The following is a 19660-nucleotide window of genomic DNA, read 5'->3' as shown; positions in this document are numbered from 1 at the left end:
CACATCTCTTCCATCTGGATATTCAACTGTATCCTTTACCACATCCTTTTATAACAACCCCGTGAAAGTAAGTAAAATGTTTCTGTGTTCCATGAGGTGCTCTACAAAATTAACTGAACCTGAGGAGGGAGTCCTTGGAAACTCTGGCTTGTGACTGACATCTGAATTAGGGCGAGGACAGTCTTGTGGGATTGAGCCCTTAACCTGGGCATCGGACGCTATCCCCAGGTAGACAGTATCAGAATTGAGTTGAATTATGGGACCCCCAGCTGGAAGCACAGAGAATTGCTAGGTGTGGGGAAACACCACATTTGGTGACCAGAAGTGTCAGAAATGACAGAAATGCTCTCTGTGAGTCATGAAGGAGACACACAGAAGAGACACAGGAGGGAAGAACTGGGTTTTTCCCTACAGAGGAAGGAAAAACTCTGAATTTTTTCCTGATGCAGCAATCTGTATTTCTGCCTAGAGGGAAGTGAGATAGAGACTTAGGATAAAACCACTGCATGAAAATACTATATAACCAAAATTAATGTTGACGAGGTGTTTGGTAACACGGGGAAATATTTATATAAAAATGTTAAGAGAAAGCACAGGACACAAACATTTATATGCAAGCATGATCTTAAAGATGCAAGAGTGTTTACAGGGAAGAAAGAAGATGCTCTTATCTTAAGGCTGTAGAGCTATAACAATTTTATTTTTGAATTTCCATTGTTCCCTGTTTCCCAACTTATCACAGTGAATGTGCTAAGTTGATACCAGACATGTTCTCTTTTTTTTAAAGATTTTTTATTTATTTGAGAGAGAGAACACATGACAAGGGGGAGGGTCAGAGGGAGAAGCAGACTCCCCGCCGAGCGGGGAGCCCGATGCGGGACTTGATCCCGGGACTCCAGGATCATGACCTGAGCCGAAGGCAGCCGCTTAACCAACTGAGCCACCCAGGCGCCCCCAGAGATGCTCTCTTAACTGCCACACAGACCGCCTGGCTGCCACCCTCCGTCACCTCCGTAAAGTAGGAGATGCAGACAGACCGACAGACCCCGGTACGCGGTCGCCAGGCTGGCAGGTACCCCTCGACTTCGCAGGCCACCTGCCTCTGCTCTCTTCAGTTGAGTTGTGTACCTGCCAACAGTCCCTTGTGTTTTTCCCAAACTTCTTCATACCAGCTGTGCTTGTTACTGTAATTATGTAATTCTATTGAATTACATAAATGGATGACATTATGAGTGAGAAAAAAGAGAGGGTGACTGGCTCAGTGAAAACCCAGTTAAACGCTTTAGAAAGACTCAAGGTCGGGGGGAGAAAACCACAAGCGGGCAAGGAATGCCATTAGGTGTGGGCAAGACAACCACACAAGGTTAGGAAAAAGAAATGCATCAACTCTAGAAGGTTTCTGCACACCGCAGAAATGTGCTGTCTTAGAGTCTAAACTATCACATCCACACAGACCCCCATTACTTTTCAGGAGCTGGGAGATGACAGGTGGCTTTCTTCAGGAAAGGCACCTTGGTGCTAAGGGGTAAGAAGCATTGCCAGGGATGAAGAACGAAACCGGAGCGAATGGAGGGCGTGGGATGGCTGGGGACCACGGCGCTGGTGGCCGTTCTTGGAGCAGAGCCTGGAGGTGGAGACCATCCTGGAGCCAATTCCCAGGTCCTGGGCAGGATGTGGGGCCGCACCAGGAAGAGGGAGCAGAAAGGCATGGGGGAGCCGGGAGTCCTCAGGAGGCCGCTATGCGCGGCTACCGCATCTGAGAACAAAGACGGAAGCTAGCACCTTGTAAAACCAGATCAATTCTACAGTAAACTGATGTAGCAAACACCAGACGACAAGCAGGTTTTACATAAAAAGGTAAAACTGTACTCCCGGCAAACAGAAGGAAATCTATTCACCCAGATCGAGCTTATCCAAACCAAAGACACCCAGACGGCATGAGATGTGGGCATGGTGCGGGCAGAACGGGGGCACACCGCGAGCCCCGAAAGGGGGGCCACCTGCTGGGGTCACAGCAACACCCACTGATCACGAGGGTAAATCTCATGTTCAGGGTTCTTGCAATGAGAAAAAGAAAAGGTCAGTTTTGAAGGTACATTTCTGCATCTTGAAATTAAGAGGCAAATCCTGGCAAAAATGTTAATTGTGTTGGGAAGTTTAAAAAAAAAAAATCTACTAGAAGCCAGGAATGTATCAAACATCCCACGTGAATAAACTCATCCAAGCTTCCCCAAAGCCCTGTGGAATCAATGTTTTTAGAGATGTAGACATTGAAACGAGGGGTGCTATCTGCCCTCCGAGAAGCCGGCTGAGGCTGGTATGAAGGGCGGCGGGGGGAGGGGGGGCGGGGGGCGGGGGAGCTTTTGACTCCAGAGATAAAGAAGGAAGCACTTCAAAGCACAGGTGGCCCCCACCCTCCCTGGCTCCCGGCTGCTCATCAGAATCACCCACCGAGCTTTTGAAAAAGAAGGATTTCCAAAGCCAAGTCCATCCAAGACTGGTATCTGCAAAATGTGAACCTCCAGGTGGAGGGATCTGGGAACTGGTACTTTTCCCCAAAGTTTCCCAAGTTTCTTCATCAGTATGAAGCTCTGGCCTCTTGAGTAATTGACAAAGCATAGGCACTGTGTGTCCAAGTTGGGACCGAAATACAGTGTTCTCACCCTGACAAAAGTGAGACGTCGATTTGTTTCTTCGTTATAAGACCGCAGTCCACACAAGCCCCTACTTCCCAGTCTATTTCACTAGAAGAAATGAAGCTTATACCATACGATCCAGCCATTGCACTACTGGGTATTTACCCCAAAGATACAAATATAGGGATCTGAAGGGGTACGTGCACCCCAATGTTTTTAGCAGCAATGTCCACAATAGCCAAACTGTGGAAAGAGCCAAGATGCCCATCGACAGGAATGGATAAAGAAGACGTGGTATATATACACAATGGAATATTATGCAGCCATCAAAAGGAATGAGATCTTGCCATTTGCAACGACGTGGATGGAACTGGAGGGTGTTATGCTGAGTGAAATAAGTCAATCAGAGAAAGACATGTATCATATGACCTCACTGATATGAGGAATTCTTAATCTCAGGAAACAAACTGAGGGTTGCTGGAGTGGTGGGGGGTGGGAGGGATGGGGTGGCTGGGTGATAGACATTGGGGAGGGTATGTGCTATGGTGAGCGCTGTGAATTGTGCAAGACTGTTGAATCACAGATCTGTACTTCTGAAACAAATAATGCAACATATGTTAAGAAAAAAGAAAAAGAAGAAGATAGCAGGAGGGGAAGAATGAAGGGGAGTAAGTCGGAGGGGGAGACGAATCATGAGAGACGATGGACTCTGAAAAACAAACTGAGGGTTCTAGAGGGGAGGAGGGGGGGATGGGTTAGCCTGGTGATGGGTATTAAAGAGGGCACGTTCTGCGTGGAGCACTGGGTGTTATGCACAAACAATGAAACACGGAACACTACATCAAGAACAAATGATGTCATGTATGGTGATTAACATAACAATAAAAAAATTTTTTTAAAAATGAAGCTTACAGTATTTATTTCAACTTCTGGGGCATAAGGTGTTCTGTAGATTTGCACTGTGTGTCTTCCTTGTAGAAGAACGCTCCAGGCTCCCCCCACCCCCACCCCCCGCAAGCAGAAAGTCATTTGTCTCCTGCAGAAACAAGCTCTGTTGAACGTATTCTTGTACCTCCTCAAAGACCTGAAACAGTGGGAACTTGGGTGTCCATGAGTCTGGACACGATGCTCAAGGTGAGCGAAGGGCCACCCTCGCGGGAGGGGGCAGGCCCGCCACGGCCCCCTCTCCCACCGAAGCACAGCAGTGGTGCCTAGCGGTCCGGGCTGAATCAGGAACTCGGCTACGAGATGCTGAAATTCGTGGCCAACCTGATCCCCTCTGCAACCATTAGTCTGCTCTCCACAGTCTCTCGGCGGCCTATAAACCCAAGGCTTAGAAAAGAGTTTCATGACCCACTATTACATCCATATAAAGTCTTCAGCACAGAGCTGGGTACCTTAAGCGCACACGCAATGTTAGCTACTATTACATGTATTCCTGTTAGCACCATCGTCTTCATCATCACCAGGAATCCCCGACTTCTTGTGGGTCGGAAGGAAAAAAAACACTTTACTGAACACAAGGGTGCTGGCCCGGTGTTCCAGTTATTTATTGCTGTATAACAAACCAACCCAAAAAGTTACTGGCTTAAAACAACTACATTTATTTTGCTCATGAATCTGCAATTTGGGCAGAGTTTGGGGGTGGGGACTGCTACTCTCCGCTCCACTTGGCATCTGCTGGGGAGGCTTGAAGGCCAAAGTGGTGTGGGGTAGGGTGAAACAGGTAGGGGTGGATGCGTAGGAGGGTTAGGTGGAGGGGGGTCGGCAGGGAAGGGTAGTGTGGGTGGGGTAGATTGAAGCTCACTCATGCATATGTCTAGCACCTGCCCTGAAAGACAAAAGCAGCTGGGAGCTGGACCCTCTGAGACTCTTTCCCCCGCTACCCTGTTCCTTCCCCCCACCCCTCTCTCTCTCTCCTAGCACAGTGGCCTCAGGACAGCCTGATTTCTGACTTGTGGCTCAAGGCTTCAAAGATGCACATCCCCAGAGAGAGTGCCTGGTAGACACTCTATCACCCTTTAGACCCAGCCTCCGAAGTCCTGCAACATCGCTTCCATTGAATTCTAGCCTTAGAAGGCAGTCACTCCTTTCTCATTCCTTTAGACTGAACTTTTTATTGCGGCCAAAAAATGCATATCCAACCAATGCCGACTGGCCACGGTTTACATGGAAAGGCACTTTTGAATCACCAATCTGATCCATAAAATTACAGAACTTGAACACACTTTCGATCCCATCTAGATTTCGCTGGGGAGAAAAGCAGTCCCGGAGGGGCTCACTGTCTTCGTCCAGGGAGCCACAATGGCTCTGCCCACCACTGCTACGGTAGTCACAGGATCTTTCCCCAACATTCTCCTGTTTACAGGCACTCCTCAAGGTATTCCACAAACGCCATCTTGTCCAGTCTTTACCATACTTACAGGAGCAACTGCTATTTTCCAGATGGGTAAACTGAGGCTCGGCAACACTGAATGGCCCAAAACCCATGGTTTGGCTTGGCTTTGTTACATAGTCAAATCTATCGGCCTCAAAAGCCCATGCTCAGTCCACTGTGTGGTACCCCCCGGAGATCAGCTGGTTGGGGAAGTAAAGAGCGGGGGGAGCCAAGGGGGCAGGGTTGCATGGCTGGCTCTTGTCCAGAACTCGGCGGCATCAAACTTTCTCTGCTGAAGATGAGGCTTTCAAGAGAACCGTCCCTGAGAGGCAACCAGGAACTTACACTCTAACAAAACTCTGCACCACGAACGTGAGATCCTTTCTTGTGCGGAAGCAGAAGGACAGATGTGGGTTCCCAGGGCCCTGACGAGGAAGCTGCAACACCACTCAGATGCCAGGCTGCAGGGACCACAAGTCCAGGCTGACCTCTGGGAGTGAAGAGGACAAAGAGAACACTCGCACCGTCTACTCCTCCCCAAGCCTCTAGGTACAGGAGCCGCTGAGGGGCAATAAAAGACTTTCTCAAACCACCCACTTAGTAACTACTGTTTGGCTTTTGGTTGCTCCCCAAACTGCTTTGTGCAAGTAAACACAGCCCAAGGGTTCTTGTCTCTTCCTGAGTGTTCACCTTCAGCTAATGAAGGAAGACACGAAGCTCTTGAAAAGATATTTCATAAGATTTGTGTATTTTAATATAAGTTGCAGCCCCTTTCTTCAAACCTTCTGGAATCAGTTCAATTGCAGGAAGATGGGTAGGCAGAAAAAAAAAAGAACTGAAGTAGGTTTTAGAACAACTTGGCAAATTAGCAAAGTTTGTAACATCATTAAAGAGCTCTTAAATATTCTTCCCTGAACTCCATTTTTATCTTGTAAATGCATTTCAGTAATTGCTCTAAAGGAAATTGTGAAACTTTGGCACAAACATAAATGTTTGCATGATTTAAAATGCAGTGGCAGCAAAGATCATGATTTTTTAAATTGCTAATTCTTAAGCTAACCTTTTCAGTTTGTCTCATCTTGAAAAATGCCAGCTCCTATCAGCAGAAACTGTAATAAAGACAATGCATATATTATTTAGTTCTTTATAATTGCAAACAACTTAGCTATATTTCAATACTTATCCCTCAGCTCCAACATGGAGCATAAATAGGGGATGATTACAATCACTCCATCACTCTGTAAATAGAACACCAGGACACTGAGCAACAAGACTCTTTCTTAAAGCCAACAGATCAGACAGAGAAGCTAGTCCAGAACCAGATATATTTCAATCCCACCACCTTACCCCAACCTACTTATTGCTCAGCTCAATCAGTACTTGTTGATCATATTAATCAAGGGCTGAGACCTAGAGTAGAAAGGCTGGTCTGTCACTCAGGGAGACTAGCCTAATTGAATTAGTCAGGATAATTAACTCTAGCCACTATAACAGAGAAGCTCCAAGATCTCAATGGCTTAACACAACCATCCAAAAACACAGGCAAAGAGAGAAAGCACGGAGGGGATTTTGGGGACCAAACCTGACAGAGACAAACATCGCTTCCACCCACCTTCTATCCAGAACTCAGTCACATGGCCCCCACTTAACTGCAGGCAAGGCTGAAGATTAGCTCTGTGCTCAAGAGGAAAGGGCAATTCTTTGGTGAGCATCAGCGTTAGCTCTGCCACCCCGACTGGAGACAAGGATGGTTCTAGGCTGCCTGATATCAGCCTCCCTCATGGAGACCCTGATCCGGTGCAAACAGTACCATCAAAAAGACTTGTCCCTGCCTCCTAGGAACTCCAAACTAGAGTTCTACACCACATACTCAACCCCAAGTCTCTCGCACAAGTCAGGATGGTGAACAGGAATGAGAAGGGCGTGCTGGAGCCAAAGGGCTTACTTTCTGGGATATCAGCTTGTGGCACCGGCTTCCCAGAAGCAGGTGCCTCTACAACATCCAAAGCCCCACACATCCTTCTGGGCCGACCCTCAGCTGGATGGTGTGGCTCCTACTCAAGGCTTGGTTTCCATTAAAAAATGACCCTCACAGAATTACACTGATCTTGCCCAATTAAAGCCACTGCGAACACCAATAAATTGGAGACTGGACTGTAGAGGGGGCACAAGGCAGAAGCCAAGAACAAAGTTTGCCTCAGGCCTGCTGAGAGTTGCCCAAACGAAGAAGAAATTAACAATGTGCACTTGTCAGCACTCTTGTTGTGCTAATTTCCTTGCAAATACCAGCAAAGCCTTTTAATTAACTTAATATCAGTTTCACTTTTCTCACATTTTGTTCTAATTATGGGCTGGATTTAAAGCTCTCGCAGCATAATTTAGAGCCCTAGAATTAACAGCTTTGCGACTTTACACACTAGTAACTGCTGAACCTGATGGAAGTAAGGTTCCCTGCCACCATCCTGTCACCGAACCCCCAAGCCTGCCCCTCTACAATCCCCAGGCCAGCCACCAGTGCTGATCAGGACTGGGTGGCCACCCAGGAGGCGGTGAGCACCAATCTCACAAAGGGAGACACAGAGAGGCAGCAGGTGGGTGTCTCTGGACAACTTACTTGCTTCTCTGAGTTTCAGCTTTTCTCATATGTAAAATGGGCATAATAGTATGCGTAGGCCGGATGTAGAATTCAGGAGCACAAAACCCTTGGTATGTATTAAGTGCTCAATAAAACCACAGTGCATACTGGGTATTTACCCCAAAGATACAAATGTAGGGACCCGAAGGGGTACGTGCACCCCGATGTTTATAGCAGCAATGTCCACAATAGCCAAACTGTGGAAAGAGCCAAGATGTCCATCTACAGATGAATGGATAAAGAAGAGGTGGTATATATACACAATGGAATATTATGCAGCCATCAAAAGGAATGAGATCTTGCTATGTGCAATGACGTGGATGGAACTGGAGGGTGTTATGCTGAGTGAAATAAGTCCATCAGAGAAAGACATGTATCATATGACCTCACTGATATGAGGAATTCTTAATCTCAGGAAACAAACTGAGGGTTGCTGGAGTGGTGGGGGGTGGGAGGGATGGGGTGGCTGGGTGATAGACATCGGGGAGGGTATGTGCTATGGTGAGCGCTGTGAATTGTGCAAGACTGTTGAATCACAGATCTGTACTTCTGAAACAAATAACGCAACATATTTTAAGAAAAAAGAAAAAGAAGAAGATAGCAGGAGGGGAAGAATGAAGGGGAGTAAGTCAGAGGGGGAGACGAACCAGGAGAGATGATGGACTCTGAAAAACAAACTGAGGTTTCTGGAGGAGAGGAGGGTGGGGGGATGGGTTAGCCTGGTGATGGGTATTGAGGAGGGCACATTCTGCATGGAGCACTGGGTGTTATGAACAAACAATGAATCATGGAACAGTACACCAAAACAAATGATGTAATATATGGTGATTAACATAACAATAAAAAATTTAAAAAAAACCACGGTGCAGGGTAAACTACTGTATACATAGATATGCACAAATACCACATATTGCATTTCACCAAATCTAAGATGCCTCCGACTATAAGTTGTACCATTTTTATGGGGAAAAAATGCTACCAGTTAAACTATGACACATCACCAACCCTAATGAATGTTTCAGAGACACAAAAATGGCCATTGACAAAATATGGCTACAGTTTCAATGCGTGAGAGGTCTTCAAGGCAAATCTCAGTTAATCAAAATGCCCCAGGACTTGAGTATTCTAGTTAATTGATTTCTAGTTAGCAAAGAGTCTTGCTTCATTTTAACAGTCACTGAAAATGCACTGGTGGTGTGGAGGGGATACAGACACCGTGGATTCATGGATTCGTAATGTAAATGCCTTTCCCTCTTTGGTCTTCTGCTTCAGCCATACTCACTTTCTCCAGAAAGCAACTGTTCTCTTGAAGCAAGGCTGGTCATGTGACCAGTTTCCAGACCACATGTGGATCATGCCAGAGACACTTCTGGAAAAGATTTTCTTTCCAGATTAGAGAATAGGAGATGTGGCCACTTCCTTCTTTGTACAAAGATGCAATGATTGGAACCACAGCAGCCATCTTGTAACCATGAAGACCAAGAGATTTATAATGTCATAAAATTATGTCATCATAATGACCTCATAATGCCAAACCAAAGCTAGCTACCACTACTTCTGGGCATATCATGAGAGAACCAGTTACTTGATGCATTAATTCCCAAATGACACAGAGAAGGATTTTTAGAAATTAATAAAATGTATTCTCTTGCAAACTCTTGGCTCTGACCATGTAAACAATTCGTTATAATGTAAGGCAGAGACGAACAAGGGCTAAAAGCAGACCCTGCAAAGTACCGTAAGAGCCCAGAAGACGAGACAAGCATTTCTGACAAGGTGGCAGGGAAGGTTTCAGGGATTAAAGGGATTCTGAATGGTTGTTGGAGAATGCATGAGGTTTTAATAGTGGGGTGGGGAGGGGGGAGAAGGATGTTACTCATAATCTGAGAGTTAAAGGACCCTAAAGTCATGTAGCTCTCAGTTATACACATAAACTTTGGTCCCTAGAAAGAGGGTAGAACTAGAACCCCGGTCCCCTGTTAGTTCAGTGCTCTTTCTATAGGGACGGACAGCACCTAAAAGGCATGTATAACCATTAGACACCCCTCAGTAAACACTAATCACACAATTAGCCATTGTGTCTGAGGCTAGGATGGAAGGAGGCTCTTGTGGAACCTTGCTCCCTATTAACTGTCAGCACGCTCATGTGTTGGTGTCTGGATGTGGCCGCCTGTAATTATGGCAGTGGTTTATTACTCATGCATGGCAAGGCTGAGGCTCTGCAGTTAGCAATGACAGGGACATTATTAAAAGGGAAAACTTCTCTATCAGTGGCTAAGCCAATTGTCATCCTTGTGTCAGAATAGTCTAAAGACCTGCGAGGAGCAATAACTAACACAGAAGAAGGCCTTTCAACCAAATGAGTCCTGCATTTTTTCAAGGGCTGCAGGCACCAGGAAAGGAGGGAAGGAAGGAGGGAGGGAGGGAGGGAGGGAAGGGAGACCCCCCTCCTGCTGAGGGGTGGCTCCTGTCACCCCCCCAGGCAAAGGCCATGCCATGGAGAGTTGGCTCTCCTGGACGTCCAGGTTCCATCTTCTGCTTCGGCGGCCACTGCGGAAGCAGGTTCTGCCCTACAACACAGCACCTCAGCTAAATCCAGAAGGGGTGGCAGGACCCAGATGCCGGTGGTGGCCTCAGGAGGCAGACCCTGGGGAGTCTCAGCTGGGCCAAAGCCTGCGTGTGGTGGGCTGCTGCAGAGGCAGCTGGGGTAGAACAGGCTTCTGTGTCACCTGAGGGCAGAAGGGCAGTGGGAGCCTCAACCCCACGTCCTCACCGTGGCCCCCCACGGAGTCCCCCAGCCCCCAGGCCACCGGGCAACCTCTTTGGCTGCGGAACAGAAAGGGAGACCTGTCGTAAGTACTGGACAAGCTGGGCGCCCAGCTAAGACTGCACAGGGTGCATGCATCCTAAGGGCGCCACCTCTTGCCACGGTGGGACTTTTCCTCGGGAATAAGCTGCCCCAGGATCAGGGAGACAACAGGTAAATGGAACAGAGGACACAGAGGGGAGGACCCTGGAGGAGCCAGCAGAATTCCTGATGGGAGCAGCTGTCCAGGCTGGATCGGGAAGGACAGAGCCCCAGGGAGCCAGAGAAGGCTGGGGGGCAAGCAGGGCATGGCTGGGAGGGCCTCGATGAGGTTGAAAGCAGCAGGGGAGGGCTTGGGAGAGCAAGCTCAAGTGGAGTGTGCAAGGCAGAGCTCCGAGGGCGGATTCAGATTTTCCAGAGGGAGCCATTCCAGGTGCTGACTCTTGGTCCAGGACATGGCCAAGGATGGGCTTCCAAAGCGAGGTGCACTGGGATCTTTGAAGTTCGGAGGGTCAGATGCATCTTGTAGCAGAGGCACAGCTGGGCAGGGGATGCCAGCACCTATACCCGCCACTGGATTTTAACCCACTTTCCCACCTGCTTGTGCCTACACTGAACCATGACCTGACATCAATTCCCTCATGTCACCGTGGTGCCCTGATCACCCAGGGCCCGCCCCCCATGTCTGCAGAACTGAGTCCAAACCTGGGACTTGAAGCAGTTCTCCACCTGCTCCTCCAGACCAGCCCCACCTCACCAGCCAGCTCCCCGCACATATTTCTGCCCCATCTCTGCGGCTCCCCATGCCAGCCACCCTGCGGGTTCCCAGTCCTGGGAGCGGACCATCGTCTGCGACTCGCTTCCACATCAGGTCCCCGGGGGGGTCAGACCACCTGTGTCCTACGGTGCACATGTCAAAACTTCTGAGTCTCGGGTTAAAGTTCAACACACCTCCCACCTGCCCGTCCAGGCCTCAGCCCTTCCACACTCACGCTACTAACCCTGCCACGTCTGCACCTGTTAAAACCACCGACGCACCTTTCCAACGAGACCACAGATGTCTGCCCCTGTCCGTATCCCGGCCCCCAGCCCACAGCCGGCCGTGCTCAGAACACACATGAGCTTCTGTCTCGGGATCCGACGTGTAGAGGCTCATTACTACTCCTCTGTCTCACAAGCATCATCCAAAGGCATCATCTTTCTAAGTCCAGTGGGAGAGGGAGAGGGAGAAAGAAGGAAGAAGGAAACAGAATTCGGCCTCAGACAAACACAGGAAGAGAGAAGGATCTCCGTTAATTCAGAGTCCAAGCAAGTTAGAAGGAAAAGGACCTCCTCTTACTCCTTTGGAGAGTCACATCGCAGACAACAATGACCACACCCCGCCATAGAGCATGGCTAGCTGCTCGTGCACTCGTGCCAGAAATATCTGCTAAGCACCTGCTATGGGCCAGGACGGCTCCCAGCGTCCGGGATGGGATAGGGGGCAGGCCGGCAGGGTCCCTTCCTTCCAGACACCTGCGCCTTCTCCCAGCTGCCACACGCCGGGCCCCGGGGCTTGGCCCGTCCTCTCTGAGTCCCATTTCATCCTGCCTTACAACAACCCCATTTCTCAGTCGAGAGGTGAAGTGCTTTGCCCAAGGTCACAGAGCTAGTAAGTGCCAGAATCAGTCATCCAATCCAGTCTGTCTGATGCCCGAGTGAACAAACTTTCTTTTCCCCAATTGTATATTCTTAGAAGAGACTTGCAGGTTATCTGATCTCAGATTTTCTTTGTCTGCCATGCGCCTTACCGTGCCCATGCCCCTTCCTCCCTTTGCCTCCGCACTGCGGAGCGTGGTCATTGCTGTCTGCGATGTGGATCTCCAAAGGGGTAAGAGCAGGTCCTTCTTGCTCTAATTACTGAGCCTTCTTCCTGTCCACTAAGGACACTCCCGATTTGGCAACAGCAAAGGTCAGGGGGTTGGATTTCTTCCTCGAGAATGACATGGTGGCCTCTTCCCTGCCACCTCTGGGCTGGGCAGGTGACAGCTAACCCCGCCGGCAGGGTGCCCATCCCACACGCTGCCTCTCTGCAGGAGGGGTGGCTGCACCAGATGCTGGCGGTCCATCAGAGGGAAAGGAAGCGAGCCTCCCTCCAGCACCCAGACCCTGGCTCCGCTGACCGAGCCTGGGCCCCTGCCTGACACAGAGACCTGCACGCAGTCCATGAAGGTTCGAACTGCCCTGGCCTCCTTCTGATGTGCACTGCAGCGACTGATTTTAATACAAACGTTTGCCCTCTCCTCCTCCCCCCTGCCCTCCTTCCCCTAGCCAGTGCTGGTCCCAGGCACACGGCTATATCCTGGCAGCAGAAAGCGAAAAGCTCCAGGCCGGCCCCGGCATCCATGTAGACGTGCCTTCAAAATGCCATCCCTCTCTTTCTGACTCCACCTGGAGGCCTCCGAGAGCAAATCTCCACCTCTGTCCGGCTGTCCTTGGGCGGCAGGCTGGGTGGGCTGTGCAGGCGCTGCTGGGAACCTGTTGGTTTTCTGCAGCTCAGACCCCAGCTCCGTCTGCCTCTGTGGTTTGGGAGCAGGACTCAGATAGGTAATTCTGACTTCTCTCTGTTCCCATAAAGATTTTCAATTCTTCAAGCCATGCTGCTTCTACTCAATACCCTTCTGAAATCTAAATTTGGAAGCTAACCTGAATCGATTGCACTTCCTCTTTTTTTTTAAGATTTTATTTATTTATTTGACAGAGAGAGACATAGCAAGAGAGGGATCACAAGCAGGGGGAGTGGGAGAGGGAGAAACAGGCTTTCTGCTGAGCAGGGAGCCCCGATGCGGGGCTCGATCCCAGGACGCTGGGATCATGACCTGAGCTGAAGGCAGATGCTTAACGACTGAGCCACCCAGGCGCCCCGATTGCATTTCCTCTTACGACAGAGCTGCCCTGGGCTTCCTGTAGCAGCAATGTGCGTCCTTCCGACGTGCCGCACAGGGGCTCAATCCACCACTTCCATCCTTCAGGCATCATCCACAGAGATCCTGGGGCCGGCGTGGGGCAGGTCGAACAGAGAAACACCGTCTTCACCCTGACTTTCTCCCACCCTGCCTGGGGGAAGTACCGAGTCTTCAGAAAATCTTGGCGCTGCCCTTCCCCGGCTATGTCATCCTGGCTGAGTCACACAGTATCTGTTTCTCACCTTTCTCTCAGCTCTAAAATGAAACAAATAATTTCCTCAGAAGGTGACAGAAAGTCACAAGTCATGTGCAGAGTTCCATGAGAATTCTAACAAGAAATCCGTCTGTCCCTAAGTCAGTCGTTCCTAATGCCCGTACTGAACCACCAAGCCGCCGTTTCATAAAATATTTTAACACAGCATTATTTTCTCTCATGTAACTCTTTGAGAGTTTCCAAATTTTCTACAATAAATATGAATGAATTTTTTCCTACCAAAAAAAGGAATATAAAACCATATTCATATTATAAAAAAAAATCACACATTCAAAGAAAATATACTGAAATGCATTATTCCCTATGTTGGACAACTGCTTCCCTTCCAAGTTCCTCTGAAGGATCTGGAGCCCTTCTGTCAGGAGAGCGAAGGACCAGAGCAGCCTCAAGATGGCGCAGACAAGATGGTGGAGACAAGATGGCTTCCTCACACTCAGTCTCCCCAGCTCAGTCTTTCTAGCTCCCTCCCCCTCACCACATGCACCCAGCCTGACCCAGCCATGACAGGGTCAAGACTACTTCCTCTGTGTCTATCATTTACCTCCTAAAACTAGCGCCCATCCAATTAATCAACCACATTCTGTACGAGGTGCTGTGGATGATGCCTGAAGGAAGGAAGTGGTATTAAAAAGTCCAAAATACTGGTTCAAGCCCTTAAAAAGCCTACCGTCCAGCTCTGGACTCAAAGGCAAACCCACGGAGGCACAGGAATATAAGCCATGAGTGCAAAGAGTCGCTGACAAGAAAGCTTCAAGTACCTCGGAGCAGGAAGAGCTCAGACACGTGGCCTGGCACAACCCCACCCCCACCCCCAGGGCAAAGACCTTGAGCCAAACTTTCAAGGATGGAGGAATACATAAAGGGAGCAGGGACAGCAAACCCGGACAACTTCTCGAAGGCTGGGGCTGAACGGTGGGGGCTAAAATCCAAAGGCAAAGGCTGGGCATTCCTGCGAGCATATGGGTCTGGCCGGAGGAGGCAGAAGGCACTGGGCAAGGTGAGAACCTGGGAGACGATGGCTGCAGCTGGCTGTGGCCGCCCCTGGCCATCAGCCTCCAGGCTTGACCGAGATTCCCTAGGAAACAGAAAGCCACTAGAAGCTGGGCCCTTGGGGAGGGGTGCTTCCCACGCCGACAGCAGGAGCCACGCATAATCAGTGGAACGCTAGTGTGAGAGACCAGGCCCAGGGCACGGAGCAGAGCGTACTGCCCTACATCTGGGGTCAGCAGTGGGAGCCTTGCCGAAAGAATGGGAAAGCAGGTGCCAGACAGAGTCTGGAGGGGAAAAAACTAACTCATCTCCATGTGCTTTCCCTGCCATATCAGCATCTCCACTTTCTCTTTAAAGCATCCTTGGCAGCCTATAGTTAGAAAAACATGACAGTTTCAACAACCTGTAACTGTTTTTCCAAAGGCAGGATTTGGGATGTGGGCACTGAGAATCTTAGCAGAGAGGCTGATTCTAAGGAAGCCTGGGGCCCCGGGCCCCATAGCCCAGCCCGCCCCCCCGCCCCGTCTCAGGACACCCAAGGAAACCTGTTCCAGGAGTGAGCAGCCCCTCGGGGGTAATAGTGCTCACGACCTGGGAGGGGTGGAGCTCTCCAGGAGTCCCTCCTGCAGGAACTCGCTAAGAGTCCACAGGAAGGTTTGAGAAATCTGAGCAGCCTTCAACAGGCCAGCTCCCACTCTGTACCCGGAGGGCTGGACCCAAGTGGCCTTGCTCCTACGGTATGCCCAGTGCCAGGCTCTCACAGGCCTGCCATTAATCCCTGAGGAATAAAGAACGCCAAGGTCAAGGTTTCTTTATCCTTCAGAGGCAAGGGATAGAGACAGGCTGCAGAGCAAGTGGACACCGGAACCCAGGCCCCAGGAGCCCTCGCCACCCTCAGCCACCCTCACCCTGCAGCAGGCGGCCCCAGCGGGCCTACTGCATCAACAGGTGGGACGCACAATGCCCAAGGCAAGCACAGGCATGGCGCACCAGCAAGTGGGGTGGAGAGGAGTGTCCTCTCCATTTCCTGACTCCTCCCTGACCTCTTCCTTCGGGCTTCCCATCGCTCCAAATTACACTCAGCAGCCAGGAAGATAGCACCCACCTAGTCGCAGCTAGAATTCCTGGCTGGCCCGGGTAAAGCTCTCAAGCCAGTCTTCCTACCAGCTCCACCTCAGAGGCAGCAAGTCAAGAAAGCTCCATCTTCCCACCCCACAGTGCCCAACCTAACCCGCCCCCAGTGCCAGACATGTCCCTCATCCCCCAGGGAATTGCTTACATCACAGGAGAGCACACATGCAAAGAAACCCAACACCTCCCCACCTCCCCCATGTGAAGCAGGCTTTTGGCTTCTCAGAAGTTCCCACCCCTACCCCAACCAGCTGGCACCGACGGGCGAATGGGTTTTCCTCTTTGCTTGCTCGGTGTAGGCAGTGGGCCACAGTGCAGGCCACAGCTAGCCCGGACGCAAAGTCTCAGGTCCCCACCCCAGATCTACTGAATCAAAGACTCTGGGGCTGAGGTCCAGAAGCCTATGACCTAACAGGCCCTCCATCCGACTCTGACACATGCCAAAGATTGAGGCAGACTGGTGCCGCAGCTAAGAACCTCAATTCTGGAACAGACCATCCAAGTTCAATTCTCAGCTCCACTCCTCAGCAGGCAGTATCAGCACCTATCTCCTGGGGTTGCTATAAAGACTAAATGAGTCCCTGCATGTCTGCGCACTTAGTAAATACCATTCACATTTTAATTACTCCTCTTTGGAGCACGTGGGAGTGTGGCTCTACCATATTTCGTTTCCTAACGGAAACCAATACTAAAACGACTTGTGTCCCTATGTGGAGCCTTACAGTGAGACCCGGGCTACCTTGAACTCTCTCTTTTGGGTCCTATGGGTGGGTCTTTGGCAGGTATCTGAGTAGAATCAAAGGCCCACCCCATAAGCTTCTAATTTGTCTGGAAACAAACTGGGGATTGCAAATACCCAGGGCAGATACAAGTTCAAAGCATCCCCTGGACACTTGTGACATGACATCAAGAAGACCAAGGTGATATTTCAGAGGGTGCTCAGAGATCTGACCACATCCCACCTAGAAGGACCCAGTAGGGATCACTGGGGAGCAAAAATTATACCAATTATTACTATTGTTATCATTATCTTTATGCTTACTTGTAGTTCTGGAATTATCATGAGAACACGAGTTAGAAGCTCAGGAAGGGAGGTGGCAGCCTTGGATCTGCCTTGGATGCCAGCCCTATGGACCCCCAATACTCCTTGTACTCGGGTGATTTGCACTCTGACCTTGGGGACAGCAAGTGTCCAATGACCCATCAGTCCCTGGGCCAGACGTGACCAGGGCACATCAAAAGTCCCCCCTTCTCCAGAAGCACTGAGGAGAACGTTTTACATGGGACAGATTCTGACAATTGCCATTAATTGGACGGCACGCCTCGCTTTGCTGCACTCTGAAACGCTGCTTCCCCAACCCACCAGGAACTGTAACAATCGCCCTCAGGCAGCTCTCCGGCGAGAAACCGGGTGTGTTTTTAATAGCAGCTTCCACGGAGGCAGCAGGAAGGGAGGAGTCCTCATTATTAGCTGCGCAGCCCACCTCCCGGGGAGATGACATAGTCATCCAACTTATTACCGAAGCGCATGAGCTCCAGACCTGAGGCCTTGACTTTGCAGACAGTTAAGCCCGCCAGTGTCCCTCCCTGTCTGACCCCACCAAACGCTAAGCTGCACGAGCTATTTCCTCCAAGTCGGCCGGCCTGAGCCTCCAGTTCCATTTGGCCGCGCGACTAGTTAGTTTTCTGCACTCGGGCTCGAGTCGCCAGGAGGGAACGGGGAGCCAGCTGGGCTGACATGTTTCCGCAGTAAAAGCAAACTTACAGCTGGGGCACAGAAGAAGCAGGTAATTCTTACCAGCAGCCCCGGCCTCCTGACCAAGACAGGTTAGAAAGGGTAAGAGGAAGCCCGCGGGAGCCAGGAGGTACCGGCTCCCCCCACTCCCCAGGCACCGCGCGCAGGGCCCCAGGGGTTTACCGGGGCCCGGCCCGCCCGCTCAGAGCCCCGTGGGCGCCGGCGGGTGTCCTTACCATTCAGTTGCCGATAGACGATGTCCTCGAGCAGCGAGAGGCGCTTCAGGACCGCATCCTGGATGGGGCTGGCGCTGTGCGCGCTAAGGTTGGCCGCCTCGGCGCGCGGCCGAATCTCGTGGAAGGCGTCCCCGCTGCGCACAGAGATGGGCCGGCACTTGGCCAGGAACAGCACGAAGCCGGCCACCGCGATCAAGTTCAACACCAGCAGCACTTTGACTCTTCTCAGTGAAGCCATCAAACACGCCCGGCCGGCCCTCGCCCCGGACCCGCGCCCCCTCGGGCTCCGGCGAGGCGCGGGGCAGCCGGGGGCCGTGTGAGCCTCACACTCCGGACGGCCGGCGGGGAGCCCAGAGGCTCCTGACCCCGCAGCGCGGATGCTCCGGCAGCGGGACGGCTGGGAGGACGGGGCGGTCAGGGGGAGAGCGAAATCGCTCACATGGAAGCCCTCGGTGTGCAGAAGTGCTCCCGGAGACGCCTGCTCAGTGCACGGCGCGCGGCCCTTTCCGGGCGCCTCCGCTTCTCGGCGAAGGGCCGGGGGCCGTGAGTCTCTCCGCGGCACCAGCAAGTGGCTCGCCGCTGGACCTCGGCGTCGCCGGGAGCGGAGCTGCCCCGGCGCCGCGGCGGGAGCGGCGCGCAGGTGCCGGGCTCAGGGTTTGCCGCCCGCCCGCGGGGGAGCGCGCCGCGCCTCGGGCCGCACGGCCACCACCCTCGTCCGCAGGCGGCCGTCGCGGCGCGCGGCCCGCGGTCTTCAGCCCAGGACCCACTCCCCGGGGCGGGCGCCTTTGTTCCGCTCACCGACCCGCTCATTCACGCCCGGCAGAGGGAAAGCCCGCGCCCGGCGCCCGCATCCTTGCGACTCCGCAGTCACGCTCAAGTCTCAATTACTCTCAAAGTGGGGGCAGCACTAGGGGGCGGGCCAAGGGGCAGAGCGCGACGTCCTCTCCGCCCCTCGCGCCGGGGACACCCCACCCCGCCACCAAACTCACCAGCGCGCACAGCGCCGCGGGCGCCCGGACACGTTCCAAGCCCCAGCCCCACGCAGTGAGCCTTCGGGGCCTGCCGGTCACAATGGCCTCGCCCCGAGCTGGCGCGTCGCGAGGCTGGCCGGAAGGAGGAGTCGGACCTCAAAAGTCACAGCAGTTCTCTACCCCTCCTAAAACGTCGCGGGGAGCGCGGCGGCGCCCCCTCGCTCGCCAGAACGGGCAGCGCCGCTCGTCCCGCGCGCCACGGAGCCAAACGCCGAGTCTCCTAATTGGCGGACGCCGCGATACTGCCGCTGCGGCACCGAGAGCCCACACGGCCCTGGCCCCGGCTTGGAGAGCCCCGGAGGGGACGCGCAGGTGGCGGCGGAGGGCGGGGCGCGGCCCGAGGGGACCGGCTGCGGCGCCAGCTCCTCCGCCGCCGCCCCTGGCCACCGCTCTCCCCGCGAGCCGGGCGGCCGCCGCCGCCCGCAGACTGCCAGGCGCACAGCTCCTGGCTCGCCTGCTCGTGCGCGCGCACCCGGAAAGGGTGGGGGAGCCTGGAGAGTAGGGACCGCGCGGGATGGGGGCAGTCAAGTCATGTTGGCTGCTGCCGGCGTCGGAGGAACCCTCTGGTTCTCAGCACTCCCCGAGCTGGCGGGTTTGTTCCATCCTGGGAGGCGATGAAGACATCCCTTTCTGTGTGCTCGCAGCTCCGCTTTGCGTGGCCGGGAATGGCTAGAGGGAAAATCTGGCCTGGAGACTCGGATTCTGTTACTTTGAGAGCCAGGCCGCGCGTTAGTGGGCTGGGGCGGGGGCGGGGGGGCTGTCTCCGTGTGAAAATTCTAACCGTCCAAGTCACAGTGTTTGTGCCCACCCACATTTTATCATAAGAAGCATATTCTGGCTACTGGATTTCTGCGAGCTGTTCCT

At 52.3% G+C, this 19660-nt stretch overlaps 1 protein-coding gene across 1 annotated transcript in view; it reads right to left on the bottom strand.

Moving 5' to 3' along the window:
- The window catches only part of GALNT17 (polypeptide N-acetylgalactosaminyltransferase 17), a 453103-nt gene extending 434301 nt beyond the window's left edge, over nt 1-18802 (bottom strand). The window contains exon 1 of the mRNA XM_025864642.2: nt 17766-18802. Within this exon, the coding sequence (XP_025720427.1) occupies nt 17766-18003 (238 nt within the window). The 5' untranslated portion in view covers nt 18004-18802. The remainder of the gene's footprint in view (nt 1-17765) is intronic.
- Nucleotides 18803-19660: the final 858 nt, after the last annotated feature.

This window comes from Callorhinus ursinus, unplaced genomic scaffold (genome assembly GCF_003265705.2).
Source record: "Callorhinus ursinus isolate GAN/ISIS: 27379988/994484 unplaced genomic scaffold, GSC_fseal_2.0 scaffold55, whole genome shotgun sequence".
In the NCBI taxonomy this organism is placed as follows: Eukaryota; Metazoa; Chordata; class Mammalia; order Carnivora; family Otariidae; genus Callorhinus; species Callorhinus ursinus.
This window is presented reverse-complemented; position numbering and strand designations above follow the sequence as displayed.